Genomic DNA, 27870 nt, shown 5'->3' on the forward strand with positions numbered 1-27870 from the left:
ATCTCAGGATCCAGAGTTGGACCCCCAGTATCATACCTGGGCCTGCAGGACCTCAGGGTCCCCTTTGGGGAAGAAACGCCTAATCCGATCTTGGACTTCACCTGGCCTGCTCCCCCCTCTCCCTGGAGCCAGAGTGTCTTCCAGAATCTCCGCCAGGCAGTCTGCAGCTCCCCCAGACCCAGCCACCAGCAGGCAGGGGAGCTGAGCCTGGGTGGCATTCTCTATCCGCTACAGGACAAAGGGGGGCAGTCAGGTGCGGGAAGGCAGGTGTTCGCCCCACCCAGAGTCCAGATCCCCAGCCTCCTCCCCCCCCCTCAAGTCTCAGGAGCCAGGAATCAGGGCCCCCACTTAGACCCAGGTGTCTGGGCCCCCACACCTGTATTATTGATTTATTGATTTGGAGCAAGAGAGTGCAAGCCGGAGAGAGAGAGAGAGAGAGAGAGAGAGAGGAAGAATCTCAAGTAGGCTCCAATGCTCAGCACAGAGCCTGATGCAGGGCTCGATCTCATGACCGTGAGACTGTGACCTGAGCCAAAATCAAGAGTCGGCTGCTCAACCGACTGAGGCCCCCAGGGGCTCCACGGGCCCCTATACCTTTAACATCTTCTCATCACCATCGATCAGGAGGAGGAGGACAGGGATGTCAATTCCAGTCCCTGAGGAGAGAGAAAGCCGGAAGCTTGGTCAACTCCTATCAGCCTTTGCCAGGGATGGGAAAGAACCACGTTTCCCATGAGTCCCCGGGACAAACATGGCTGCTGTGTAATCCTGTGTCCTGAGGCTCACGGGAATTGTCCTATCTTTGAGCACGTTGGGAGGGGCAGTCAATTTCGGCTTGCCAGGGGAGTAGGGGCTGGTGGCCCGGACTCCTGGACTCCTGACTGAGGCAGGTATTTATGGTATGAGTCACTCCTATAATTGGTTAATGGCCCAGGAGCCAAGAAAGGATGAAGTTCAAACAAAAGACGAAGGAAATAAGGAACAGAAAGGCCTATCTAGGGACACCTGGCTGGCTCAGTCAGTAGGGCAAGAGGCTCTTGATCTCAGGGTTCTGAGTTCGACCCCCATGTTGAGTGTAGAGATTACTTAAAAATAAAATCTTTAGGGGCGTCTGGATGGCTCCGTCGATTAAGCCTCCAACTTTGGCTCAGGTCATGATCTCACAGTTTTGTGAGTTCGAGCCCCGCGTCGGGCTCTGTGCTGACAGCTCAGAGCCTGGAGCCTGCTTCAGATTCTATGTCTCCCCCTCTCTCTACCCCTCCCCTGCTCACGTTTTGTGTCTCTCTGTCTCTCAACAACAAATAGACGTTAAAAAAAAGAAAAGAAAAAGAAAAGAAAGAGGACTATCTAAATGTTTTTATTTATTTTTGAGAGAGAGCGTAAGCGGGGGAGGTGCACAGAGAGGGAGGATCCAAAATAGGCCCCGAGCTGACAGCCGTGAGCTCCGTGCGGGGCTCAAGCTCACAAACCTTGAGATCATGACCTGAGCGGAAGTTGTACTCTCGACCAACTGAGCCACCCAGGTGCCCAAGAAAGGACTACCTAAATACAATAAAGACCTTTCCCAAAGCCCAACAGCAAAATCATCTCGGATAGTTTTCTCCTAACTCTATTCCCATTAAAATAACGAACAAGACAACATTACTCCTATTCACGCTCATACGTGAGTATTGAGCCAATGTAATAACGCAAGAAAGTAAAACTGTAGTACAAACTCGTATTTTTTCGAGCTGGAAAAGACAAAGGGATCTATTGGAAGAAAACATGGTTTATACTCTCAGAAAACTGGAAACTCCACTGAAAATAAACAAATATTGTTTTAAGAAATTATTTCTTTTTTTAATGTTTATTTATTTTGAGAGAGAAGTTAAAAAAAAAAAAAAAGATAAATTGGGGCGCCTGGGTGGCTCAGTCAGTTAAGCGTCAGACTTCGGCTCATGTCATGATCTCGCGGGTCATGGGTTCCAGCCCCGCATCAGGTTCTGTGCTGACAGCTCAGAGCCTGGAGCCTGCCTCCGATTCTGTGTCTCCCTCTCTCTCTGCCCCACCCCTCTCATGCTCTGTCTCTCTCTCTCTCAAAAATAAACATTAAAAAAAAAAAAAAGATTAATTTTGTTCTTAAGTAATCTCTACGCCCAACATGGGGCTGGAGGCCACAACCCGGAGATCAAGAGCCTTCTGCTCCACCAACTGAGCCAGCCAAGAATTCCGTGGATACTTTTTAAAAGATAAAAAATGTTTACAAAGAAACAGCTTTTGGTTTAGTTGATTTTCTCCACTGCACATTTGTTCCTATTTTATTTATTTATTTATTTACTTACTTACTTACTTATTTGTTTATTTACAGATGGTGCAAATGCAGGGGAGAGGCAGAGAGAGAGAAGGAGAGAGAATCCCAAGCAAGCTGTGCACTGTCAATGCGAGACCGACGCGGGGCTCCATCTCACAAACCATAAGATCGTGACCTGAGCCAAAATCAAGAGTCCCACACTTAACTGCGTGAGCCACCCAGGTGTCCCTTTCCCTATTTTATTGATTTCCGCCCTTGTCTTTATTATTTCCTTGCTTCTACTTTTCCCAGGTTTGATTTGCTATTCTGGTTCTAGGGGTTTGTTCATTTAATTTTTTTGTAAGATTTTACTTTTAAGTAATCTCTACACCCAACGTGGGGTTCAAACTCACAACCTGGAAATCAGGAGCCCAAGGTTCTACTGACTGAGCCAGCCAGGGGCCCCTCTAAGTTTTGTGTGTTTGTTTGTTTTTCTCAACTGGAGCCTTAAACTCTTGATATTCAGTGTTTCTTCTTTTTTTTTTTCTTTCAAAAACTTTTTTTAATGTTTGTTTATTTATTTTTGAGAGAGAGATAGAGAGCGAGCAGGGGAGCAGCAGAGAGAGAGGGAGACAGAATCCCAAGCAGGCTCCGTGCCATCAGCACAGAGCCCGATGTGGGGCCCGAACCCACAAACCATGAGATCATGACCTGAGCTGAAACCAAGAGTTGGGGGGCACCTGGGTGGTTCAGTCAGTTAAGTGTCCGAGTTCAGCTCAGGTCACGATCTCGCGGTCCGTGAGTTCGAGCCCCGCGTCGGGCTCTGGGCTGATGGCTCAGAGCCTGGAGCCTGCTTCCAATTCTGTGTCTCCCTCTCTCTCTGCCCCTCCCCCATTCATGCTCTGTCTCTCTCTGTCTCAAAAATAAATAAAAAACGTGAAACCAAGAGTTGGATGCTTAACCAACTGAGCCACCCAGGTGCCCCTCTTCTTTTTTCGATTTATGCATTTTAAAGCTACAAATTTCCCTCTAGATACTGCTTTAGCTGCATCCCCAAAGTGCTGATATGTGATATGTTTTTTATCATGCAGTTGAAAATATTTCCTGGCTTCTTTGACCCATGGGTTATTTACAGACTACAACTCCTGCAATGATATGGATGAATCTCACAGAAATAATATTATCACAAGCCAGACTCCAAAACGTACAGATGGTGGAATCCATTCACAGGAAGCATAAACAGGGTCAGAACCATTCCACGCCCTAAGAGCAGGACCGGGGTGACCCTCGGGTGCAGGAAGGAGAAGGCTTCTGGGGGCCAGTAATTTCTTGATCTGGGTGTGGGCTGCCCACGCGGGGTCAGTGTAAAACCTCCCCCGAGCCATCCACTCTTGTGTAGCTTACATTTCGAGATAAAGATTTTTCAAAACAGAGCAAATAATGGGACAAGACGCTTGACCAGAGGTAATTCCTCGGTCCCTCAATCCCCAAACCTCAACGAGACTGGACCACTGGGATCGGGAGCCTCGGGCCGCTGTCCCGAGTGGAAGCAGCCACTCACCTCCCACGCCCGTCTTCTGCTGGGCGACATAGGACTCGAAGCGCAAGCGGAAGCGGTTCTCCCCGCCCAGGCGGCCATGGGTGCCGTCATCCACCAAAAAGAAGGCCGAGTAGTTGTAATCGAGCGGAAATTGGACCCCATCGTCCGGCTCACCGCGCCACGGATACCTCGCAGGGAATGAGCCCTGGGGTGGGGGGTGGGGTGGGGGGGAGTGGGGGTGGGGTGGCGGGGGGCGAGGGGTCAGACAAGAGCGTTTCTCCCATCAGGACCAGGAGGACAGACACCAGCCCCTCCTCCCTCAGACCCAGGATTCCCAGCCCCCTCCTCTTCCAAGACTCTGGGTCCCACCTTGGGGTTGGTGAGGAGCTCTCTATTCCGAACCACACCCCAGGGGGCCACGCCCATGGCCACCACCTTGGTGCCCCCGGTGCTGGCTGTCTGGTGGTCTCGAACAGCCACACCAACGTGCCGGCCGATGCCCCTGTGCAGCCCCCCGGTGACAATCCAGGCCCCTACAGGGAGACACGGAGAGTGATGGTGAGGTCCAGAGACACAGGTGTGGAGAGACAGAGAGTGAGACAAAAACCCATGCAGAGCCGCGGGGAGACCGCATGCCAGCGATGCGGGGGGGATGGGCAGCGGCCGCCCAGCCTCAGTCACCTGTGCTCTGGGCAGCCCGCACCAGCCCGCGTCGCAGCAGGTCCTGCAGCCAGGTCTGGAGGACGCGGCCCCTTGACCCCCCCAACACTGACACCACCAGGTTCGGGGCCCGGAAGCCCCACGTGCGCGTGACCAGATTGTAAACTGTAGCTGGATCCGTGCGGTCAGAGAGCCGGAGGAACTGCGGACACACAGGAGGAGGGGACACGGGGAAAGGGGCAGAGACAGAGGAGGGGACAGAAACCCAGAGAGAAAGGCACAGAAACAGAGAAAGGGACAGAGACCCAGAGAACAGAGATGGGGGGTGGGGGTGGGAGTAGGGGGAGAGGGACAGAGACCCAGAGAGAGGGAGGATGATTTAGAAAAGACAGACAGGGGTGGAGGGAGAGAGATCCAGGGAGAAGCGAAGACAGGGATGGGAAATGGGGAGACACAGCGTTCAGCTGCGGCACCCCCACACTCTAACTCTGAGAACCCCCGAGGCATGCAGCTTCCGCTCCCGGACCCCAGCCCCGCCCAGACAGGCAAGCCTCACATTGCTGGCCTTGCGGCCGGCGCCCAGGAAATCTAGGTCCCCGTAGGCATCCGTCGGCTTCTCTGTGGTGTGCAAGTCACTGTCCCACACGGTCACCACGGCTGCCCCAAATGCATCCTCCACGGCCACTGACGGGTGGACACTCCGGGGACGCCCGCACTGGCACAAGTTTCCTCTGGGGAGGAGGGGGATGGGGGACCATGAACCCCAGGGGTGTCCCCCGGGACTCTTATTAAAGTTTCCTGCAGAAGAGCCCCACGGCCCATGCTGACCCTGAGGCGGAACAACAGCCAGAGCCACTTGCCCACCAGACAGAAGCCGCAGTGGTTCAAGCACAGGGTCCCACCCTCACAGCTACCTGCAGGGAGAAGGGCCAGCGGCCATCAGTACAAGGAAAATTCAGAGCGATCCAGAGAGCACTTGTGGGGGGGGGGGCAGCTGCGTGGCCTTGGGCTTCACCTCTCTGAGCCCACGTTTCCTCCTCAAATCAAAAGACAACGGTAACACAGCCTCCTCCGAGGAATTATGAGGCGTCAGGGAAACAACACAGCGTTTTCTGAAATGAAGGCTGCCTACCAGACTCAGGCGGAGAAACCGCTCCACGGGACACGCCACACAGAGCTTTAAATAACCTCGAATGACACAGCGAGAAAGTCATTTCTTTTCCAGTGCTCCTGATTCCCGTCGAGGAGAGAGGCTTAAGCTGGGCGCTAGAAGATCTTTAACGCCTAACCCTTTGTTACACTTTTTTTTTTTAAGCTTATTTATTTATTTAAGTGATCTCTACACCCAGCGTGGAGGTCGAACTCACCACGGGGAGATCAAGAGCCCCACGTTCCACCGACTGACCCAGCCAGGCACCCCATTACTCTTTTTTTCCCCCTTTATATTTATTTTTTTGAACTCACTCTGGTGTTTATTGGCTGGGACCCATTACTTTTTTTTTTTTTTTTTTTTTTTTTTTCCTTAACAGAGAAGCCGGCCTCAGGCTCCAAAAATTGGGCTGGCAACAGTATCCAGTTAGAAGGTAAATACTTCTTTTTTGCTTTTCATTGTAATCGGCTCTTCCTGCTTGTTTCTTTCTCTTTGTGGCAAACGGAGGTTTTTCCATTTATGGTAACCATGGATGAAGCTTTTTGCTTCAAATGCGCAAGTGATTGGCACCTGCCTTTTAAATAGCAAGCGACATGGGTTTGGCGAGTGAGGGATTTACTTGAAAATGTATCTAGGGGCGCCTGAGTGGCTCAGTCAGTTGAGCGTCCAACTTCGGCTCAGGTCCCGATCTCGCGGTCCGTGAGTTCAAGCCCCGTGTCCGGCTCTGTGCTGACAGCTCAGAGCCTGGAGCCTGCATCAGATTCTGTGTCTCCCTCTCTCTCTGCCCCTCCTCTGCTCGTGCTCTATCTCTCAAAAATAAATCAACAACAACAAAAAAAATTAAAAGAAAATGTATCTAAATGTCTTCGGTCCCTGACTCCAGAAGAGACCCGCATTTACCTAAGTGGAGCCAGGCTCGACTTAAGGACCAATCCACACATAAAAGAATGGCCATCAATCCACACAGGATGAACAGAATACACTCAGCCCAACTCCTGGCACAGAGAACTACAGTGAAGGACACATCCTTCTTCATTTCTGAGTCTACCTTCAGGGACCCGGCATGACTCAGTTTACCCTCTTGATCCTTTCACCTGTTTCAACCCCACCCTTGGACCCCCTCATTACCGTCCATCTACTTCCCACTAGCCCTGTAAGGCAAAACTCCTTCATGGAATGTTCCAGAACCTCAGCCGTCTAATACAGTAGACCATAGCCGCATGTGGCTCTTTACACCTTTTTAAAATAATTTTTTTAAGTTTATTTATTTATATATATTTTTGGAGTGGGGGGGAGACAGCACAAGTGGGGCAGGGGCAGAGAGAGAGGGAGACAGAGAATCCCAAGCAGGACCTGTATTATCAGCGCAGGGCCGGACATGGGGCTTGAACTCACGAGCTGTGACGTTATGACCTGAACGGAGATCAGCAGTCCTACACTTAACCGACTGGTGGCTCTTTACATTTAAATAAATTAAAATTAAATACAATTAAAAATTCAGCTCTGGCCACGTTTCAAGTGCTCAGGAACCACATGTGGCCAGTGGCTGCCATATTGGATATGGATTCGGAACACTGCCTCCATTGCAGAAAGTTCTGGTGAGCAGACTCCCTCTCTGCACTTCTCACCTCCTACCTTTCTTCCTCTGTGAAGTCACCAGCGCTGAAACTGTTCCTGATAACATCAGCAATTACCGACATGTCCCCAAATACAATGGCCCCTATTCAGGTCTCAGGTGACTATCATTAAATAGCACTGGTCACTGCTAAAAGGCTCTGAGTCTAAAAAACCCTTTCCTTTCCTTGGCAGGGAGCCCCTCCTTCCCTAGCTGCCTTGTCCCGGCATCATTCGTGGCCTTCGCGCTCTCTCTCTCTCTCTCTCTCTCTGCGCCTCCCAGAACCCTGGGCCACATGGCTTCCCAACTTGGGTCTCAAACTCGATGCCCCCAGAGGCCAAGCAAGGAACGCAAGGGAAAGAAAGAAGCAGGAGGTAGAAAACCTGTGGATGTGCTAGCAACTGGGGTGGCCTGAGGTGGCATGTTTGTTTTCAGGTGTTCAGAGACAGGTTTTCAAAAATACTCTTCCACGCGGGGCCCCTGGGGGGCTCAGGCGGTTAAGCGTGCGACTCTTGATTTTGGCTCAGGTCATGATCTCACAATTCGTGGGTTCGAGCCCCCTGTCAGGCTCCGAGCCTGCTTGGGATTCTCTGTCTCCCTCTCTCTCTGCCCCTCTCCCACTCTTTCTCTCTAAAAAAAAAAAACTCTTCCGTGAAAAAAAAAACCAAAAACGAACAAAAAAAAAACCAAGTCTTAAAATTACCAGCACAGCCCCTCCTCCTCCTGGATTCTCCACCTCAGGGACAATCCCACTGTCTCCCAGGTCCCAGACCAGAGGTCCAGGAGCCATCGTCCCCCTTCTCACTCCCCTCTTACTCCTGAAATCCATCAGTCCCCAAGCTCCTGCCCCTGTCCCAGCCCTGTGTCCCCACAGCTGTGGCCTGGCTCAGGCCTCTTCTGGTCCCACCCAGACCCTAGCCCAGCCTTTTCCGGGCCTTCCAGAACTCCTATTCAACCTGACACAAGTCCCAGCGGGTATTTCCACACCCAGAGCTGACCCCGCCCCTCCCACAGCACCCCAGCACCCCCAGGCCAAGGTCCGGGCCGGGCCGGTGAGGCCCAGAGCCGTCCGGCCCCACCCTCCGCCACAGAGCCCTCCTGCACCTTGAACTTCGCTCCATTCTCCAGCCACACCGCACATGCTGCACATCCCATACCTGGAACCACCTTCACACCCCCCACCCCCACCCCACCTCTTCTCTCTATACTGCCTTCAACTGTCAAACTCCAACTCACCCTTCAAATGCCACTTCCTTGGCTCCTCCTCCTCCACTAGCCACCAGTGACACCCTGTGTCCCCTCTCCAGCCTTAGCCAGACTCTCCTCGGGGTTCCCGCAGGGCCAGCTGCAGTCTTGCCGAGTTCCTGTCTCCGTGCCTTCTGGTCCTCTTCCCACCAGCCCAGAGGTTCCGAAACTGCCTTGGCCACACTCCCCATCAGCAGAAAGGTTTAGAGCACTCACCCCCCCAGTAATGTAGATCTGTTTATTTATACATAATCGCAAGCCACACTGTGCTAATGTGTTCACAGCACACTCAACGTTAGGAATGCTGACATTTCCCACGCCCCAGAGATTGTCTTGAAAACAACCACAAGGCCAGAATCCACTGGAGAGACCGTCACTGAAAGCGGGGAGCTCCTCAAGGGAGGCAAACACCCCAGGGACTCACGCAAGTGGCCCCGGGCACCGGGCCCGCGCACGGCGGTAACTGCTATCTTCCAGGGGGGATGGCAGGCCTTTTCCAGCGCAAACCATGTGCTGGGCGCTGTTCCAGAAACATCACAAGCATTTACTTGTTTAAATCCTCACAATACATGCTCCACTCAGGAGGCGGCCTGTCTGTCTGTCCAGGTGACAGATGAGGCCCAGAGAGGTGAAATGATTTACCCAAAGCCACACAGCACCAATCCCAGGTGACATTTGAACCCTGGCAGGGCCCGTGCTCCCGATAATTGTGCTCCCTTGGGAGCACTGAATGAAGGCTTCTTGGATGGACGGACGGACGGATGAATGAATGAATGAATGAAACAGAAACAGCCAAAGGAGAAAGGGAGGCAAGGAGACACAAAGAGGAGACGCAGGGCAGGAAAGAAACAGAACCAAGCCCTGGGGCTTTAACACTGACTCTGACCAGGCAAGGGAAATTGGAAGCGTCCACAGGGACCCAAACCCTCCCCCGAGGGAGAGCGCCACCGGGAACGCCCTTGGGAGTGTCCGCAATGACATAAGGGGGTGGGGGGGTAGGTGAGTGGGGTCGGTGGGCCGGGACGCTCCGGGGACGCTCCGGGGATGCTCTGGGCTCGGTCCCTGGGGCGAGTTCCTCACCCCGAGTCTGTGGGGTCAACGATGAATGTCGTGCACGTCTTCTTCTTGAAGATCTTGGGGATCCAGCCCTAGGGACAGGAACAAGAGGTGGGAGGGCTCCAGTTCAGTCCTATAGGACCCGGAGTCGTCCACCACCCCGCACCCTACCCGGGAACCCAGCAGTCCGGGACCCCAGCGCTTTCCTCCCCCAGCCTCCCTCGTATTTGTCCCCAAGGACCCAGGAGTCCGGAGCACACCCCCCCCCCCAGCGACCCCCACGACCCTCTCCTTTGTCTGACCCAAGAATCTGGGTCTCCAGCGCCCTCCTCTCCGGGAACCAGGAGGCTAAGCCTCCAGCTCCCTGTTCATTCAGACCCGGGAGTCCGGCCGCTGTACCTGCTCCTTCTCCGGACCCACCATGCTGCCGCAGCCGCCGCAACCTATCCGGCTCCCTACATTCCGTCCGGGCCAACCCTGACTCCAGACCCGCCCAGGACCAACCGGATCCGCCACTTCCCAGCTCAGCCCGGGGCGTTGCAGGATCTGGGGGGCGGTGCAGGATCTGGGGGGCGGGAAGTCTTGTGGACGTGTAGAGCGAGAGGCGGGGCAAAGGGCCTGCCGGGCCGGCCAGAAGGAGACGCACAGGGGGACAGAGGCTCGGAGAGAGGGGGACAGAAATTCAGAGAAGGGGAGAACAAAAACCCAGAGTAGGGGGGAGGGGCCAGAGAACAGAGACAGGGGACCAGAGACCAGAGAGAGGGGGCAAGGATCCAGAGAAGGAGGGACAGAGACTCAGAGCCCGGGGACGAGGGAACCAGAAAGAGGGGGACAGGGACCCAAGAGGGAAGGCCAGAGATAGAGAAGGGGTAAATTAATCCATGGGTGGAGGGCACTGACATTTAGGTGGGAGGAAGAGAATCAGAAAGGGGTGAACAGAGATGGGGGCGCGGGTACACTGACTCAGGGAGAGACAGAGAGAGAGACGGAGAGTTGGGTGGAGAGCAGAGGTTCAGAGTGACAGGAAGACAGAATCCTGGGGTGGGGGGAGCGGGGACCCTCAGAAACTAAATGACAGGAATGAGAGCGGGTGACCCATAAGGAGGGATGGGGACCCAAAAGCCAGGGCAGTAGTGGCAGGGTGAGGAACAGGAGATAATGACACACAGATAAGCAGGGCCACGTGTCCCCTGCCGGCTCTGACAGGGACAGCTGCGGCCTAGCTGGGTAACCTGAACCCCCACCCCCTTGCTGTATTTATAGCCCTGGCCTGGCCTGGCCTCCTGCCCTTGGCTCTCAGTTCCAGGGACAGGAGGTCACAGGTGCGTGTGTTGGGGCCAATTGTCTCCACCCGTGTCCAGGGCCTCCATGTTGTCATCCATTCTCTCAACAAAGGATCCCATTCTGGCCAGAAGCTCCCCCCAGTCTAACCCCCGGTCTTCCATGGGAGGGGTCTCTCCTCTCAGATGCGTCCCTTCTGCCCTCCTCCCCCATGCCTCAGGCTCCCCCAACCTGGCCCACTAAAATTCTATCCATTACCTTTGCCGCTGCCAAACGTGAACTCGTTGGCAGTCCAAAGTCAAGTCCTTGGCCCCCATTCCTGGCCAAGGAGAGACCCCTTCACCCACCCCTTCCCCAGCTGGGAGGAAGAACAGGAGGGGAGGGGCAGGCGGGGACTGACCCAGAATAACTCAGGGCCGAAAGTAAATTTAGCCACAGGGAGGGGAGGAGAGAGACCCTATTGGCTGGAACTAGGGAGGGAGGGCCCGAGAGGGGGGTTAGGGGGCTCCTGAGACTGCCTCAGAGGGGTGTCCAGCAGTGAGGGCCGGAGGAAGGCAGAGACGGAGAGAGACACAGCGAAGGAGAGACACAGACAGAAAGAACGAGAAGGACCCTAAAAGGGACAAGGACCCCAGAACTCATCCGCAAAGCCACAGCAGCAGCTGGAGCCAGCCCTGGACTAAGCTCTGTTGCCTGTCTGTCCCCATGGGCCAACGTGGGCCACGGGTGCACACTTCTCTCCTCTGGGCCGCCCTGGCCAGCCTGCTCCTCCCCCCTGCCATGACCCAGCAGCTGAGAGGGGCTGGGCCAGGCCCCAGCAGCTGGAACAACAATGCAGGAGTCGTGGGGCCCTCGGAGGACGTGTCAGGTGAGTTTGGCCACCCCATCCACAGCCACGGAGGCCATGGAGATGAGAAGGAGGATGTTTCTACAGAGAGGGAGTATCAACTCCGGAGCCACAGAGGCCACGGAGAAGAGAACGAAGATGTCTCCGGGGAATACAGTCACGGACTCCGAGACCACAGGTACCGAGACCACGAGGTCAGAGAGGAGGATGTCCCTGATGAGGGAGTCTTCACAAAGCATGCTCGGCAAGCCCGTGGGCACAGAGGTCATGAGAATGAAGATGTGGACGATTCAGCCGAGCATGGGCACCACTTCCCCAGCCACAGAAGCCACAGCCATGAGGACGAGGACGAGGGTGAAGTTGTGTCCAGCAAGCATCACCATCATATCATCAGGCATGTACATGGAGGCCACGGAGAGGAGGAGGATGAAGACGAGGAGGAAGGGGTTGTCTCCACGGAGTACGGACACCAGGCCCACAGGCACAGGGGCCACGGGAAGGAAGAGGATGAGGATGCTTCAGATGAGCATCCCCATCACGTCCCCAGCCACCATGGACGCCGAGGCCACGGAGAAGAAGACGACGATGTTGATGATGATGACGATGTCGTCTCCACTGAGTACGGACACCACATCCACAGGCACCAAAGCGACGGGAAAGAAGAGGATGAAGACGTCTCAGAAGAACATCCCCATCATGTCCCCAGCCATGGACACCGAGGCCACAGAGAAGAAAATGACGACGATGATGATGATGATGATGTCGTCTCCACTGAGTACGGACACCACACCCACAGGCATCACAACCATGGGAAGGAAGAGGATGAAGGTATCTCAGAAGAACATCCCCATCATGTCTCCAGCCACGGACACCGAGGCCACAGAGAAGAAGATGACGATGATGAAGATGATGATGATGTCATCTCCACTGAGTACGAACACCACACCCACAGGCATCACAGCCACGGTAAGGAAGAGGATGAAGACGTCTCAGAAGAACATCCCCATCATGTCTCCAGCCACGGACACCGGGGCCACGGAGAAGAAGATGACGACGATGTTGCTGATGATGATGAAGATGTCATCTCCACTGAGTACGAACACCACACCCACAGGCATCACAGCCACAGGAAGGAAGAGGATGAAGACATCTCAGAAGAACATCCCCATCATGTCCCCAGCCACGGACACCGGGGCCACGGAGAAGAAGATGACGACGATGTTGATGATGATGATGACGATGTCATCTCCACTGAGTACGGACATCACACCCACAGGCATCACAGCCACGGGAAGGAAGAGGATGAAGACATCTCAGATGAACACCATCATCATATCCCCAGCCACAGACACCGAGGCCACAGAGAAGAAGATGAGGAAGAGGATATGTCCACTGAGTATGGACACCAGGCCCACAGGCACCGAGGCCATGGAGACAAAGAAGATGAGGAAGAGGATGTGTCCACTGAACACTGGCACCAGAGTCCCAGACATACTCACAGCCTTGGAGAGGAGGAGGAAGAGGAGGAGGAGGAGGAGGAGGAGGAGGAAGAGGAGATCACAGTCAAGTTCAGCCACCACGTTGCAAGCTCCCAACCCCAAGGCCACAAGAGCACTGAGGAAGAGGATTTTCCAGATGAATATAAATCAGCAGTCCCAGACCATCACCACCATGAGGTCCCCAAGGAGGAAGACGCAGACGTCTCTGACAAGCTTGGCCACCAGGCTCCCAGCCACAGGCAACAAGGCGACCAAGATGAAGGAACTGGCCATAGAGGATCCATCAAAGATGAGATTAGCCCCCAGCCCCCAGAACACATGGGGATCAAGGATAGAAGCCATTTGAGGGAGAGAGATTCTAAGGAGGAAGAGGAGAAGGAAGAGGGCCACAGCTCCCATGAAGAGGATGATGAAAGTTCAGAACAGGGAGAGGAGCACACCCGCCATGGCAGCCTGGACCAGAAGGATGAAGAAGATGAGGAGGAAGGTCACGGCCTCAGCCTGAGTCAGGAGGAGGAGGAGGAGGAGGAGAGGAGGGAAGGGAAGGCTGAGGTTCAGGCCCCTCTGAGCCAAGACCACCAAGAGGAGGAGGAGGAGGGACTGGAGGAAGATGAGCTCCCCTTCACCATCATCCCTAACCCACTGGCCAAGAGGGAGGTGGCTGGAGGTGGCTCCAGTGAGGAGGAAAGTGGTGAGGACACTGGTAAGTGATCTGGCCAGGTGGGGGCAGGGAGAAACAGAGTCAGCTGGCTTCACCGCTGTTCTCCTGTCCCCACAGGCCTGCAGGGTGACCAGGAGTACGGGAACTACCAGCCGGGGTCTCTGTGTGGCTACTGCTCTTTCTGCAATGTGAGTCCCCAGCCCAGGTCCAATCCAGGCTGTCCCTGGAATTCGTCCCTGGGCTCTAAGGTGGTGCCTTGGGACTGCTCTGAGCAAAGGAGGGGCAGGGGCAGGGGCAGTGCCAGACCAAGACACTTCTGGGGCCATGTAGGGGACAGACTGGAGGCCAGGAGCTGGGGAGGAGGCTGGGGCATTGGTCTAGGAAAAAGAGAGTGAGGTCTGAGCTGTACCTGCAGATATGGGGACAGAGGGGAGTGTCCGTAGGGTGGAAGGGGCAGGTGGAATGGGGCTGGGGACTGGCAGGCTGTAAGGAGAATAGGGAGTAGGGACGAAGAAAACACCCGCACGTCTAGCCCACAGTGACAGAGGGATGTGGTGTCGCCCCGTAACAGGGGAAGCAAGGGGGAAGGAAAGTGGGTTGGAGGAAGATGCTGAGCGGGGGAGGGGGGGAGGGGGGCGGGGGGCAGAGGTAATGAACCGTCAGGAGTTGGGGACCTGTCCAGGGGGCAGGGTGGAGGACTGGCGGGTGGCTCCCAAAAGGGGTTAGGGTTTCCTTCTAAACCAGAATTCTCCCGTCCCCAGAGATGTACTGAATGTGAGAATTGTCACTGTGACGAGGAAAACATGGGAGAGCACTGCGACCACTGCCAGGTGACACCTTCCCCGGACCCAGGTTCCACCAAGTCCCAGGATGCCCGGGAACCCCCTGGGCACCCACAGTCCCAAACCCTAGCCTCTGTCCTCAAACTGACCCAACCCCCTATCCCTGATGCCGCCTCAACTCCACACTCCATTCCGCCTCTGACCTTAACCTCTGCCTCAGGCCCCCGTACGGCACCCGCCCCCAACCTGGCTCCGCCCCTGATCTCGTCTTAAACTTCTCTCTCCCCATCCCCGCCCCCAGCACTGCCAGTTCTGCTACCTCTGCCCGCTGGTTTGCGAAACGGTCTGCACTCCAGGTGAGCGCGGGCGAAGCCCAGCGTGGCAAACCCCGTGGAGGCGGAGCCAAACCCCGCAGGCGGGCCCGGGAGGTTTGGGGCGGGGCCAGGCGCGGAGGCGTGGCCAAGGCTGGAAGTCTATGGGTGGAGCGGGGCGCGCGCGGAGGGGCGGGACCTGGGCCGAGGGAGCGTTTGGGACTGATGCTGAGGCCCAGTAGGGAAGGGGTAGAGGCTTCAAGGGTGGGTCTAGAACCGAATGGGCGGGGCCAAAGCAGGTAGACTTGGAAGGACCCGGGCTCCTGGAGAATGGGAACGCCCAGAGCGAGGAGGAAGGAGCAGGACCTTGAAAGGAGTTCCATTAGAAGGAATTCAATTGAGGGAAGGAATTAGGAAAAAGGGGGCGGAGCTAGTCGTGATTCCGGATTCGGTGAATAAGTGGCCCCCTAATTTCACCCGTGGGGTACCCCTCAAGCCTCTTCTCTTTTCTCCCGCAGGAAGCTACGTCGACTATTTCTCCTCCTCCCTGTACCAGTAAGTGTGTGTGTGGGGGGGGGGGGGGGGGACAATTTAAGGGCCCTGTTTAGAAAGGCACTGACCCCTGAGTTGTGGACTACCCTGGGACTCCATTTCCCTGTCGGTAAAATGAGCAGATTAGCGATCTCTAGCTAAGTGCCTGGGGTGAGCTTTGAACACTTCGGCTGTCTAACCCCTGCACCCCCCTCGCCAGAGCCCTGGCGGACATGCTGGAAACTCCGGAACCCTGACCCGGCGGCGCGGCTGCGGCGCAGACGCACCTCCCTCGCCCTCCAACCCCTGCCCACGAGCCATATTTATTGAACTGAATATGAATAAACATGTTCCCCGAAACCTCATTGTCAGGCGTGGGGTCTGGATTCTCAGGGCACCAGGGAGCGCGCGGGGGGGGGGGGGGGGGGCACTGGGGACTGAGGAATCTGAGGGAGTCTGAGGCCACTCCCTGTGGCCTCCTGGGTTCTTGAGGAGGTTGGTTCCCTAAGGTCCTGGCAAATAAATCAGTCAACACGGGAGCTTTTTGAAACAGTTCTCTTTACCCGTGATCACTGAGTGACGCCTGGAGCAGGGAGGCCGACCAAGAGTCTCGGGCGAGGGCTCCCCCACCTTCCTCCCTCCCCCCACGCCACGTCGCCCAGTGGCATCGTGGAAAGAGGATTCTCCCATGCAAACCCCGGAGCCGGAGGGGAACCGGGAGCGCAGTTCTGCACCCCCTACCCCCGGGGCACGGACACGGCCACAGCACGGGGGGCGGAGAGGCCCCGGGGACACGAGACACTGGGGAGGAAGAGGGGACTCCGCCCGCAGCTGACCCCAGGCACCGGCGACCTGACCCGGCGGGGCGGGGATGAGTGGCACGTGGGGCGAGGCTTGTAGCAGCGAGTCCCCCCTCCCCTCCTGTCGGACGAAGAAGGAAGACTTGGGCCCCGCGACGGGGGAGGAAAAAGGGGAGCGGGCAGCCTCTCCTAGCATGCGGCCCGGGAGGGAAGCCCCGCTCCCTTCCCGCGGGGAAAGGGCCCCCATCTCCCATCGGAAACTGCTCAATAAATTACAAAGTAGAGAAAAGGGAGGCGGAAGTTTGGGGCGGGATTTCTTCCCGCCCTCTTCTTTCCCCCTCTCAGTCCAGTTCGTGTGGTTTGGTCCAGGCCCAGTCCTTTTGAGAGGCGGGGACGCGCACTCCCCGCTTGTCTGTACAGATGGTCCGGTCCGCGGCGCGAGCTCCCCCGCCCGCTCTCCCCGGCGAGACCATACTCTGGGCAGGAGGGGGAACAGCCCAGCCTCTGGAAGATTCTTCCGTCCGAGGGAGGTCACCTGCATTGACGCCGGGGCAGTACGTGGAGCAGTGAAGATCCATTGTGCCGCCCCGGACCCCCAAGATCGCCCTGTACAGTCCTCACCTGGAGGCCTACACTAGCAGGAATAGGTCCGGACCGAAACGCCGTCTGCCCGGGAACTCCCAGAAGTCTGGCCTGGAAGGAGAGCAGGGGGTGTGTTCAGTCTGGTGCGCGTGTCAACCACACACACAAACACAGACGCACGCACGCACAGAGCAGGGTTTCTCTGATCCTCAAACTCAAGCGTCCTCTCTTGGATTTTCCCCTCCCGAAATAACAACGAACGCCTGGCTCCACGCCGGTTTCCCTCCCTCTCCCCCAGCGCCCCCCCCCCACCCCGCCCCCTGCAGCCTTGGATTCATCTAGGGTGCCCCGGGTGACAGCGGGCGAATTCATTTCCCACTCTGGAAAGGGGGTGCGGGAGTAATCCATTCCACACCCCGAGGTGTGACATACTGAGCAATCCATTTTTCTTGGATGGGGGAGAAGGGACTAGGCCATTTCGGAACCCGGAGGGAGGCTTCTGGAATGTAGAGTTGGTCCTCTTCCCACCCCGAGAGAGAAAGGGGAAGGGAGGAGGGGCTGCCGCATTTGGGAGCCGCCCACCTTCCGGCTGCAGCTTGCGGAGAGGGAGCCCCGGAGATCCCAAGGCCCCTGCTGCGGCCGAACGAAAGTTGGGGGGCAACATCTCAGCTGAATCGGGGGTTACGCCTCGGAGGTCCTTCTCTCGGAACATCTTCCGCCAGGATGGGGAGCGGCTGAAGGACTTGGCGCTGTCCTAGGTATAGGGGCCAGACAGAGCGTGAGGGACGAGAGCCGGGGTCTGAGTCAGCCGCTTCCTTTGACGCCAGACCTCTCGGATTTCATCTCTCCTTTAACCCCGCCCCTGCCCTAGTCCCGCCTCCAACCGCGTCCCGCCGCAAAGTCAAGCCCCACCCCTTCGGCTCAGACCCCAGAGGTGCCGCTAGGAGCTGAGACCCCTGAGCGGCCGCCGCGCCCACCTCGTCCAGCCGCCTGTCTGTGCCCAAGGAGATGAGGTTGCTGAATTCCTTCTCCAGGAGCTGCCGGGCCTGGGGACGAGAGGTGAAGGGAGGGTTGCAGCGTGCAGTCTGCGAGGTGGGGATGCCCAGTGTGGCCCAGTGTGGCCCGAGCGGTAGCTCACCTGCGCATTCTGCGTGGGGATCTGCAGGAGCAAGGCCAGGTCGGAGTAGTCGAAGGTCTCGTCCAGGGCGAGAAGCGCCCCGTGCACCCCGCTCTCCGTGAGGTTCGTGGCGAATTCCTTCAGTCCCAGTCCGGACACCCAACCCATGACCCGCTCATTGGACCACACCATCACGTCTGGGACAGAAGGGACTGTCAGCTGCTAGCTGGTCCAATTACCCCCATTTCCTCATCCTGGCCACGCCCCCATGCTGGCTCCACCCCCTCCCCAAAGGCCCCTGCTCCTGCCTTCCCAGTCCCCCGCCTCCCCTAATCATACCTCCTCCCTCACCCGTCCCCAAATCCTCCACCTGGCTGCCAGGGAGACCTTTACACTCCTACTCACCTCGGATCTGGGTCTGACTCTCTTCCCGCCTCCGCTCCAAGTCCTTCCGGTCGTAATTGAGCCGTTTCAGGCACATGATCCCATAATGCAGACTCACCCTGAGCAATAGGGAAAGTGGGGTCACAGATGAGCCTGGACAACCCCAATGGCTGCTGTTTCTTCCCTCCCCATTGGCTGCGGTCTTCTGGGAAAGGCTGGGGAGTTGTTCCACAGGGTCAGTTTTACGGATTGCTGACCTTCCCAGGAGTTGGGGTGTTTCCAACAGGCAGGGCCTATTGGTTCCCCTGGGCAGGGTATGGGGTCAACTAGCTAACTAAGCTTTTCGAGGACGTGGACTTTTCCCAGTGAACTATCTTATTTGTGGAAAGGGCATGGAAGTCGGGATTTCCTGAGAACCCAGGCTAAAAGGCCAAGGATAGTCCAAGGAATGTCCCTTCACCAGTCCCATTGGCCAAAGACTCTGGGAGTGAGGCTCCCCCCTGGGCTGTCCCCATTGGCCGGGCAGCCCCCACCTGTGGAAGCTGTCCACCATCTTGAGTTGACCCCGGAGCTCCTTCTTGTTGAGATGATCCAACATGCGGGCATCCACCAGCGACTCCATGAAGTAGCTTCTGTATTGGGGCAGGCCCAGGCTGGGCAGCCAGTCGTTGCCCACCCACTCGTGGTTCATGTCACCATATGCCAGGATCTGGGGCCATGGGCAGGTGGGGGAGGGGTCAGGCCCTCTGACCCCTTCCCATGTGTGTATGAAAGGGTGCACCCCAGCCCCCGACCCAAGGTTGTTCTTTTTCCACCCCATATGAGGACAATGGTCATTCTCTGCTCAGGACAATGGACCAATCCAGTTGTCTCTTACTCCTTCGGAATGACAGAATAGACCCTTGTCTACTCAAAAGTAGGGGCCGTGGACCCGCAGCATCACCATCACCTGTGCACTTTCTGGAACTGGAGAATCTCAGACCCCACCCCAAGGCTACTGAATCAGAATCTGCATTCTCACAAGATCCTCGGGCACCTGAACAGCACGGTGTGCGAAGCACTAGGCTAGCACTGTCCCAGCTTAGAACAATGGATTAGTCCAACATCACTACTCCCCCCAAGTCAGGACCACGGATTCTTCCCACAACAAACGATAATGGATCTATCCATCACTCCGGCACTGTCCAAAAATATTAATGCTATATCTGGCCCAGGACAATATTCTGGATCAGCCCAAAGTCCTGCACTCCCTGTAGCATAAGGAAACAATCAATACCTCCCCCTGACTGGAGGCAAAGACCCCAGTCTAACCTAGGTCAGGGGAGTTCAAGCCTTCCCCTTCTTGAGAACCAAGTGTAGCTCCTCCTCCTCCCCCCCAACTTGAGGCCTGACCTGCCGCCTCCCCAAAATGCTTTCCCTTTTGCCCCAGTACACGGACCGGTCCCACTCCCTCCCAGCCATAGAGAACACGGACTGCTCGATGTCTCCCTCTAGTTACAGCAGTGGAACAGCCCTGGACCCCCGCAACTCACGATAATGGAATGGCCCACGCCCCACGCTAACAATGGAAAAGTCCAGACTCTTACACCGACCCCCAACAAGCCACAACTAGACGGTCCAAAACCCAGCTCAGTGCAGCGCCCCCCCGCGGTGGTGATGGAACGCTGCGGCCAGGGTGGGGGTGGGGCTTGGGAAAAGAGGGGTGTGCATGCAGCGTGCACAGCCTGTTCATGCGTCCACGTCCCGCCCCACGCCCCCTACCTGCTCCCAGCTGATCTCCTTGGTCTCCTGACCCGTTAGTGGGAAGAGGGGAGAGAAGGGGTGGGTTAAGGGGCAGGCGGACGGCGGAGGGAGGGAGGGACGAACAGACAGACGAATAGACAGACGAAGGGACAGAGATTCGCCCCCCCACCCCTCCCCAGGGACAGTTAGTGCCACCCCCAAGGTCGCCGGCAGGGGGCACTCACAGGCTTGGTCGTTGCCGTAAGGGACTCCATCTCCTCGTGTGTCATCCACACGTTTCCTGTGGACTGAGGGACAAGGGGTGTTACGGAGGTTGAGAGAGGGCTTGTGGATAGGGGAGGGGAACCGGGTAGTATTCCTAGAGGCCCAGGCCAGATCCATTTATATACATTCTGCTTTCTGCCTCAGAAAGGACAGTCACTGCTCTGGGTCAGGCAGCGGAGGAGAAAACAAATGATCATTTATTGAGCACCTACTGTGTACCAGGCAAAAGAACATGGGCTTTGGGGGCGCCTGGGTGGCTCAGTCCCTTAAGCGCCTGACTTTGTTGCAGGTCACGATCTCGCGGGTTTTGAGTTCGAGCCCCGCATCGGGCTCTCTGCTGCCAGCACAGAGCCTGCTTCGGATCTCTGTCCGCCCGCCTCTCTCTCTGCCTCTTACCCGCTTGTGCTGTCTCTCTGTCTCTCTCAAAAACAATAAATAAACATGAAGAAGAAGAAGAAGAAGAAGAAGAAGAGGAAGAAGAAAGGGTCCGGGGTCCGACAAATTTAGGTAAATTGCTGGTATTTTGCTGTGTGGTCCTGGGCACAACGTCACCTCTCTGACCTCACACAGATGGATTCACAGTGAGGTGGCAGATACAGCAATGGGACAAAAGTTTGGAGCGGGGGGGGGGGGGGTGATATGGGGATGCGTAGTCACATTTATTGGCCACCTGCACCCAGCAACCCCACGGGTTACGAATTCATACACTGATTCAAAAACATTTATGTAGCTCCTCACGAGTGCACAGTTGGTAGGGTCTGGGATGCACGAGGGGAAATTTGAAAATAGACTGAATAGATGACTTTGATGATAATGGTAACGTCCTTGGATATGAGGGCACGGTGGCTACGTAGGCGAATGTTCTTATTGTTAGCAGGTGCCCTGCAGAAGTCATTTTTCAAGCTAACCAGTAATGACGTCCGCAAATTACATTCAAGGGCTTCAGATAAACACGAGTGCGCACGCGTGCGCGCGCGCGCGCGCGCACGCGCGCGCGCGCACACACACACACACACAGCAAGCAGGGCAAGGAGTTAACAATTGCTGAATTAGTTTCTTCACGGATCAAAGGATAAATATTAGAAGGCAATAAACACTAGGGAGGAAAATTAGGTGTTAATGTGTTGGGGTGATGGGGCGGGTGACCAGTTCGGTTGCTGAGTTAGGGAGGCCTCTTGGAAGTGGTGACATTTGAGGTGAGGCCTCAAGGATAAGAAGGAGAAACAGGACGGGGTGGGGGGTGGGGGGTGGGGGGCGCTGCTCCAGGAAAAGGAGCAGCATGTGCTAAGCCGGGGGTGGGGGGTGCTCATCAAGGGGGGTTTATAAGGAACCACATGAATTCAACTTTTTCTCCAGGATGGGGTCCCCTCTGTATAAGATAGACTGAGGTGTGGGGGTACAGGGAAGGCAGGGAGACCTGAGGAGGAACACCTCCCCCACCCCCCACCCCACCCCACCACCCCAGGGATAATCCAGGTGAGAGATCAAGGGAAGGGAGTCTGAGAGACCAGGCTGGAGTTAGCGAGCCCAGTATTGGCTAGTCTGAGGACAAGAGGCGGGGCCCTGAGGCGGCAAGGGCTGGGACTGGCCTCCGGACACTCACCGTGCGGGAGGAGGCGGGCGCTGAGGGCGAGGTGAGGGAGACCATTTCCTGGATGGCGAGGCGCAGCTTGAGCCGGTGCAGGGGGTTGCTGATGCCAATCTCCCGCTGGATCTCCGTGTCCGACAGGTTGGCCATGATGGCACCGCTCTTGACGTTGGCCCGGCAGGCGGCCACATACCATGCAGGCATGCCTACCCACAGCTGGGCCGGAGGAGGGGTGGGGCGGGGAGGGAATGAAGAGACAGGGCATGGAGACGGAGACAATATGGGAGGAGAAACGGGAGAGACAGGAGAGAAACAGAAAGAAAAGGAGAGAGGGGGAGACAGAGAGGTGGGAAAGTTAGCGGTGAGAAGCAACAGAGACGGGGCAAGGCAAACAGACAAGAGGGCGTCAGGAGGAGACACAGCAGGGGGAGAAAGGGGGAGAGTCAGAGGGTAACCCCCAGAGTCACAGGGGAAAGAGGGACGGGGAGAGACAGAGATGAGGAGAGACATACAGAGATGAGAGAGAGATGGGGAGAGAAAGAAGCCAATGACATTGGGAGGGAGACACGGGAAGAAATGTGGGGAATGACAAAAACACAGATGGAGAGCGAGACAGAAGAGAAGACACAGAGAATCCCATGCAGTCAGAGACATGGGGAGACACAGAGAGAGAAAGAGAGAGACCACAGGAGCGGAGCGGAGGGCCGAGGTGGGCATGGCCAAAGGGGCAGGGGATGGGGGGAGAAGAAGGAGGAAGCTCTTTAGATCAACAGCGAGGCTGACCTCTCCCGGGGCCTCATCCCCCTCTGGCCTCCGTCCCCCCGCCCCCTTCGGGCTACAAGGAGGATGCGGGGTGGCGCTGGGCAGCACTCAATGGCAGGGCTGTCACAGTCACAGGCGTTGGGGATCAAGATCAGGGCATTTCTGGGCCCCAGTACCTCCAGCCAGGAGACCACGGTGGGCCCATCCCAAGCGGCGAAGGGCAGGCCCTGGCGGCAGGCCTCTTCCAGAAGTTCGTGCCTGGGGGACAGAGGCTTAGGGCAGGAGCTCTCAGGAGACCCCCAGCCCTCCAGGATGGGCCCCTTTACCACAAATCCCCCCCCCCCCAGCCCTTTTCTGTTATTTAATGGAATGCTTCGTGAATTTGCTTGTCATCCTTGCACAGGGGCCAAGCTATCTTCTCTGCATCGTTCCAGTGTTAGTATATGCGTTGCCAAAGTGAGCATCCAAAGCACTTTTTATGAAAGTAGAAAATTTGGAAGGAGGTTTTAAGAAAAAAAAAAAAAAGTGAATCTCTGTAAGTGGTCTCCCCCAGTCCAATCAAGAAAGAAGAGGAAAAAAATGATAAAAACTTGGGGGTTCCCAAGTTCTCAGGCAAGCAAATCCCCTTCCAGCATTTTCTTCTTACATATGACCACCAGCCCGCTCCTCCCCCCTCCCCCCCCCCACCACGCATGCACTCACTTCCTCTTGTTCCTTCGGTCCTTGTCTCCTGGGCCTGTCAGCTTGGCTAGCCCCAGAGGATCCGTGGCCAGTGTCTCGTCTGAGGGTGTTCCTGCTGGAGGCAGGGAGGGGCCAGAGTTTGGAGAGTCTCAAGTGGGAAGGAGATTCTTTGATGTTGGGGGATGCTGAGAAGGATGCCAGGGAAGCAGAGGTCCCGAGGGAGTCGTAAATGAGGCCACAGAGAGGAAATGACAGAGCCAAGCAGGAACCAATTGCACCTCCCAGGCGGTGAATTGGGGACATCCCCAAAATGGGGATGTCTTCCCGGGGCTGGCCTTGGTAAGGTGGTAAATGTTTAACAACTAGCTCTCCAGGGAGGGAGCGGGTATTCCCCGATTTGTAGTGGTTGTCGGTTTCCATGGCGGAAAGAATCCCACAAATTTCAAGCTACCAAGGTAATGTCAAGCAGCTCACTAAATGCCTGCAAGTTGGCTTTCACAAGCCAGTATGAGCAGGCTTCAGGACACCATGTGCCTTGCCTTGAAGCGGTCCTCTCTCCTTCTCTACTAAAGAATAGGCTGGGGTGCATGGGTGACCCAGTCAACTGAGTGCCCAACTCTTGATTTCAGCGTGGGTCATGATCTTTATGGTTCATGAGTTCGAGCCCCACATCAGACTCCACTGCTTGGGATTCTCTCCCTCCCTCTCTCTGCCCCTCTCCCTGCTCCTGCACACTTTCTCGCAAAAGAAATAAATAACCATTTTTAAAAAGAGGTAAATGAAATAAATCTGCTTAGCCTTCTCCCCACCAAGTCACACAGGCAGGGCTCAGAGTACCTTCTCCTTGTCCTTCCTCCTTCTTGCTACCTCTGCTAAGTCTGACCCCTTTCACATCCTAGACTCACATGAATGTCAAGTGAATTTGTGAAAAAGAAGATGGAAGGAAGGAACAAAGGAAGGTAGGAAAGAGGGGAGGGAGGGAGGGAGGAAGGAAGGAAGGAAGGAAGGAAGGAAGGGAGAAAGGGCAAAAGGGAGAAAGGGAGAGAGAAAGGAAAACAGGGTTGGCATCAGAGTACTCACCCAGAGAAGAGCTGTCCCGGCCTGGTGGTCCCATTCGTCCCTTCTCCTTCTTGCCAAAGAGACGGCCTATGGATGACTTGATGCTCTTCTTCTTGGGGGCTTTGTGCAGGGAATCTGGGGTGCCTTCACTGGGTGAGCAGGACAGAGTAAGGGCCGACTCCATCTAGGATGTCTCCTCTTCTCCCAAGTCCTTGTCCATCCCCCTGATACATCCTCCCAAGCAAGCCCCTCCCCATCCCATCCTTTGTCCCTGCTGACCTTCCCCGTGAAGGTCCCCCATCTTCCAGGGATCCTGCTTGCAGTGCCAAGGCCTGCGTCATTCTCTCAAGACGGGCAGAGCGGGGAGTGGGAGGTGGGGTGTCTCCTGGGATGGCTGGTCCCTCCCCTCGTGGAGCACCAGCTTCCTCCTTGGGGACATGATTCTGGGGACAGAAAAGCAGAGATCCTGAAATGAATTGGAGGGGTCATGTTGGGGGCTCTTCATTAGTTGGGATGTCTACTAGGGAGTGTCTGGAATGGCCTTGGTTCTGGGTACCATTTCTGAAGGTAGCCTAGATCAAGTAGGGGTGAGTTGCAGAAATATAACAGCAATGAGTCCCACTGGAGCTTGACCAGTGTTCATGTAGCCTAGCTTCTGGTGTCAGAAGTGGGATCTGCTCAGACTCAAGGAAAGCTAATAAGTTACTCATTCTGGAAGCTGGGAAACTGGGTTTAAGGTAGTAAAATAGGCCTACTATACCTTATTCCTCCCCAAAGGTCAACTCTGATGATCTAATGGTAGTTCTCAAATGTACGTTTAGTCACAAAAAAAAACCCTTATAGAAACTTAATGCATACAACAGGTAAAAGCAGGCCAGATTTGACTAAAGTTCAAGTTAAGGTTCATAAACTCAGTAGCTCAGGCTTTATGCCCTTTAAGTTGGAACTTTTAGAAAGAGCTAAGGTTACTTTTGAAAATCACTGGTGTGAGGGGCTATTGTTGCTGTTTGTTGGGGAGCCCTGTATCTGACTTCCCCTGGCCACCCCACCAAATGAAGGATTTCAGAACACTCACAGCTTTGTCGGTGCCCTCGCGGGCAGGGCTAGGAGGTGCCAGACGGGGTGTTGAGTGGCCAGAGCTGGGAGGGGAGGGGCTGGCAAGGGTAGAGGTAGTGAGGGAGGGGGGCAGTGAGCAGCTACTGCGGTAGCGGCCCAGTGAGTCCAGGCCAGAGCCAGACACCCGGCTCTCCAGCTCCTCAGCCCTTTGTTCTGTTGTCTCCTTCTCCTCTTGGATGAGCCTGAGGAGGGAATGGGGGGAGAGTGCATGAGAGGACAGAGGCAGGCAATGGGGGACAGAGTCTGGGGATCCCAAAGGGCCAGGAAGGCTTGATGGGGCACAAAGAATTTCTGGGGAAAGCACAATGAGGTTAGAGGGTCTTGGGGTATTCATCATGGCCTCATGGGTTCAATGGGAGTCAAGGGATCAACATAGTTCCAGAGATCATGGAGGAATGGGGGACAACAGGATGATTAGGGTCTACATCAAGGCTACCAGGATGGTAAGCTCATCGTTCTGTAAAATCGTAAAGATTACAGAGCGGGAGGTCAAATTCCAAGGAGGAGAGAAAAAGAGCAAGATCAGAATAAGATCAGAATAAGATCAAAGACTCTGAGGTCCACCTAGGATGTGGAACTTCACGGAGTCATTTGGTATGTGAATCGATGCCTCAACTCAGAATGAATGACTTTGGATGGAAAGTGGTGGTCATGTTGGTATATCTGCTGAGACCCACGAAGAGTTGTTGTTAGAAAATTGCCAAACAGGGAAATTTCTGGGAAGTCAGGGTAGACTTTATGGCAGTGGAGGATTTATAATAAATTGAGGATTCTTGTTATATTAGGTAAAAATTCTTGGTATCTTGAGTTGAGGTTCTTGAAGTATTAGGATGAGATTCTTGGCGTTTTGGATTGGAGACCTTGTGTTGTGTTGAGATTCTTGGGATACCGGGGGACTCTGGGCATTAGTTGTGTGAAGCCATGACCTCCATGGTGTATCAGAGGACTCTTGGTGTAGTGGCTTAAGAACTTTGCCATTTCAGGATGCAGTCTTTGGTGTATTGGGCAATTGTGAATACTGGATGGGGAATAGATAGAAAGATGATAGATGGATACACAGATAGATAGATGGATAGATAAAACAATAGATAGATAGATAGATAGATAAGAAGCACATAACATAGGAGACTTCTGGGTGTTTCCTGGGGTATCCTCGTTACTGGAGGGAGCGTTGGGCTGGAGGAGTTCCTTGAAGCTAGTAGGACAGGAGATACGCTCAGACCTTCAGATCAGTCTCCAGAGCCAGAGGGGCTATGGGGTCAGTTCAGGCAGGGCAGAGAAAAACTGGGCCAGTGCTCACTTGATCTCCTTGTTAATGGCTTCCAGCTGCTCTTGAAGCATGATGGCCAGCGTCTGCACGTCGGCCTGTCCGCTGGGGGAAAGTAGCTCAGCTCCAAACATCCCCTCAGCCTCCTCTTCGTCTGAGCCATCCAGCTCCCCAGGGAACGGGGGTGGCATGGACCCCGCAGGGGCAGACCGCTCCCACTCCTGTCTCTGTGTGGGGACAGAAGGATGCCAGGTGGGTGGTGGCCAAAGTAGGTGCTGGGTCTTCCCTCACCTGTACTGATCTTGTCCACCCTCCATGACCCCGCCCATGTCCCCTGAAAATGACTGGCCACACCATGTGATCCCACCCGACTTTGTCTCTTGACAGGTCCCTTGCCTCGACCAACCATGACTCTATCCCGTCTCCTGATTCCACCATTTCCCTCGACCCAGCCCCCTTCCTTTCTTCACCTACACCCCCACTGTAGGATTCTATGCCCTGCCCATCCCCCAGACCCCACCCCTCTCCCCACCTCATCATTCCTGTAAAGTTCTCACCAGGTAGCAGGATATCCACGTGAATAGATGTTCAGGCAAGTGGGGATGATGGAGTTGTGGGAGAAAAAAAAGACAGCATGGGTCCAGGAGACCCTGTTTCTCAACCCAGCCCCCTTCCAGAGCCATTGGACGCCACCCCCTGCTCAGTCCAGGCCCCAGAAGTGGCTGCTGACCTTGGAGGACTCATCCTTGACCCCTGACCAGCGGCCCCTCTTGCCGGCCCGGCCACTGCCGGCCCCATAGGGGTCCAGGTGGGCACCAGAAGGTAATGTGGGTGCCTGGGAGTAACGAAGTTCCAGGGCACTACCGGGGAGAGACCTGTGGGCACGGAGAGGGCAGTCAGAGACCAAGGGGTCAGGAAAAGGGACGAGAGGTCAGGAGTCATGGGAAACGGCCTGGGGTCAGGGGACGGGGAGAGGGATCTGAAGTCAGAGGTCAGGAAAGGTCAGAAGTCATGAAGTCAGGCGTCAAAAATAACAGGAGTCAGCGGAAGCTTCGGGAGG

The 27870-nt window shown here is 55.6% G+C and overlaps 3 protein-coding genes and 1 non-coding gene across 9 annotated transcripts in view; 1 reads left to right on the forward strand and 3 right to left on the reverse strand.

Moving 5' to 3' along the window:
* Positions 1 to 11246, reverse strand: part of TRPM4 (transient receptor potential cation channel subfamily M member 4) — a 40271-nt gene extending 29025 nt beyond the window's left edge. Inside the window, exons 1-8 of one of the 2 annotated variants that reach the window (XM_043600302.1) lie at positions 9935 to 10716; positions 9560 to 9627; positions 5026 to 5200; positions 4491 to 4671; positions 4179 to 4342; positions 3831 to 4014; positions 595 to 656; positions 37 to 228 (exon numbers count right to left, since the gene is read on the reverse strand). In XM_043600302.1, the coding sequence (XP_043456237.1) occupies positions 37 to 228; positions 595 to 656; positions 3831 to 4014; positions 4179 to 4342; positions 4491 to 4671; positions 5026 to 5200; positions 9560 to 9627; positions 9935 to 9958 (1050 nt within the window). In that variant the 5' untranslated portion in view covers positions 9959 to 10716. Of the gene's footprint in view, positions 1 to 36; positions 229 to 594; positions 657 to 3830; positions 4015 to 4178; positions 4343 to 4490; positions 4672 to 5025; positions 5201 to 9559; positions 9628 to 9934; positions 10717 to 11074 lie in introns of those variants that run through there. The other variant, XM_043600303.1, reaches the window with a different exon arrangement.
* PPFIA3 (PTPRF interacting protein alpha 3) overlaps positions 8704 to 27870 on the reverse strand; it is a 29168-nt gene continuing 10001 nt past the window's right edge. The window contains exons 14-30 of one of the 5 annotated variants that reach the window (XM_043600304.1): positions 27541 to 27685; positions 26844 to 27031; positions 25503 to 25725; positions 24707 to 24870; positions 24449 to 24576; positions 23390 to 23483; positions 22864 to 22945; positions 21941 to 22141; positions 20298 to 20360; positions 20092 to 20118; positions 18864 to 19039; positions 18352 to 18449; positions 17968 to 18143; positions 17807 to 17875; positions 17412 to 17583; positions 16869 to 16940; positions 8704 to 9627 (exon numbers count right to left, since the gene is read on the reverse strand). In XM_043600304.1, coding sequence (XP_043456239.1) covers positions 16882 to 16940; positions 17412 to 17583; positions 17807 to 17875; positions 17968 to 18143; positions 18352 to 18449; positions 18864 to 19039; positions 20092 to 20118; positions 20298 to 20360; positions 21941 to 22141; positions 22864 to 22945; positions 23390 to 23483; positions 24449 to 24576; positions 24707 to 24870; positions 25503 to 25725; positions 26844 to 27031; positions 27541 to 27685 — 2065 coding nt within the window. In that variant the 3' untranslated portion in view covers positions 8704 to 9627; positions 16869 to 16881. Of the gene's footprint in view, positions 9628 to 15988; positions 16783 to 16868; positions 16941 to 17411; positions 17584 to 17806; positions 17876 to 17967; positions 18144 to 18351; positions 18450 to 18863; positions 19040 to 20091; positions 20119 to 20297; positions 20361 to 21940; positions 22142 to 22863; positions 22946 to 23389; positions 23484 to 24448; positions 24577 to 24706; positions 24871 to 25502; positions 25726 to 26843; positions 27032 to 27540; positions 27686 to 27870 lie in introns of those variants that run through there. The other 4 variants (XM_043600308.1, XM_043600305.1, XM_043600307.1 and 1 more) reach the window with 4 other exon arrangements.
* HRC (histidine rich calcium binding protein) lies at positions 11323 to 15812 on the forward strand. Its single transcript, XM_043600309.1, has 6 exons — positions 11323 to 13865; positions 13941 to 14011; positions 14585 to 14653; positions 14907 to 14961; positions 15435 to 15471; positions 15668 to 15812. Exons 1-6 carry the CDS (start codon positions 11522 to 11524, stop codon positions 15702 to 15704), a joined length of 2613 nt encoding a protein of 870 aa, XP_043456244.1. The 5' UTR covers positions 11323 to 11521; the 3' UTR covers positions 15705 to 15812.
* On the reverse strand, positions 23046 to 23149 carry LOC122495336. The gene has a single exon (XR_006300408.1). It is a non-coding gene; the product is annotated as a U6 spliceosomal RNA (small nuclear RNA).

This window comes from Prionailurus bengalensis, chromosome E2 (genome assembly GCF_016509475.1).
Source record: "Prionailurus bengalensis isolate Pbe53 chromosome E2, Fcat_Pben_1.1_paternal_pri, whole genome shotgun sequence".
NCBI classification, from domain to species: domain Eukaryota; kingdom Metazoa; phylum Chordata; class Mammalia; order Carnivora; family Felidae; genus Prionailurus; species Prionailurus bengalensis.

Bases quoted from the DNA above. Each gene is read 5' to 3' on its own strand.
- HRC (XM_043600309.1), top strand. From the start codon at position 11,522: ATGGGCCAACGTGGGCCACGGGTGCACACTTCTCTCCTCTGGGCCGCC. The intron at 14,654-14,906 runs GTGACACCTTCC...CCCCGCCCCCAG, and splicing joins AGCACTGCGACCACTGCCAG to CACTGCCAGTTCTGCTACCT. The intron at 14,962-15,434 runs GTGAGCGCGGGC...TTTCTCCCGCAG, and splicing joins CGAAACGGTCTGCACTCCAG to GAAGCTACGTCGACTATTTC.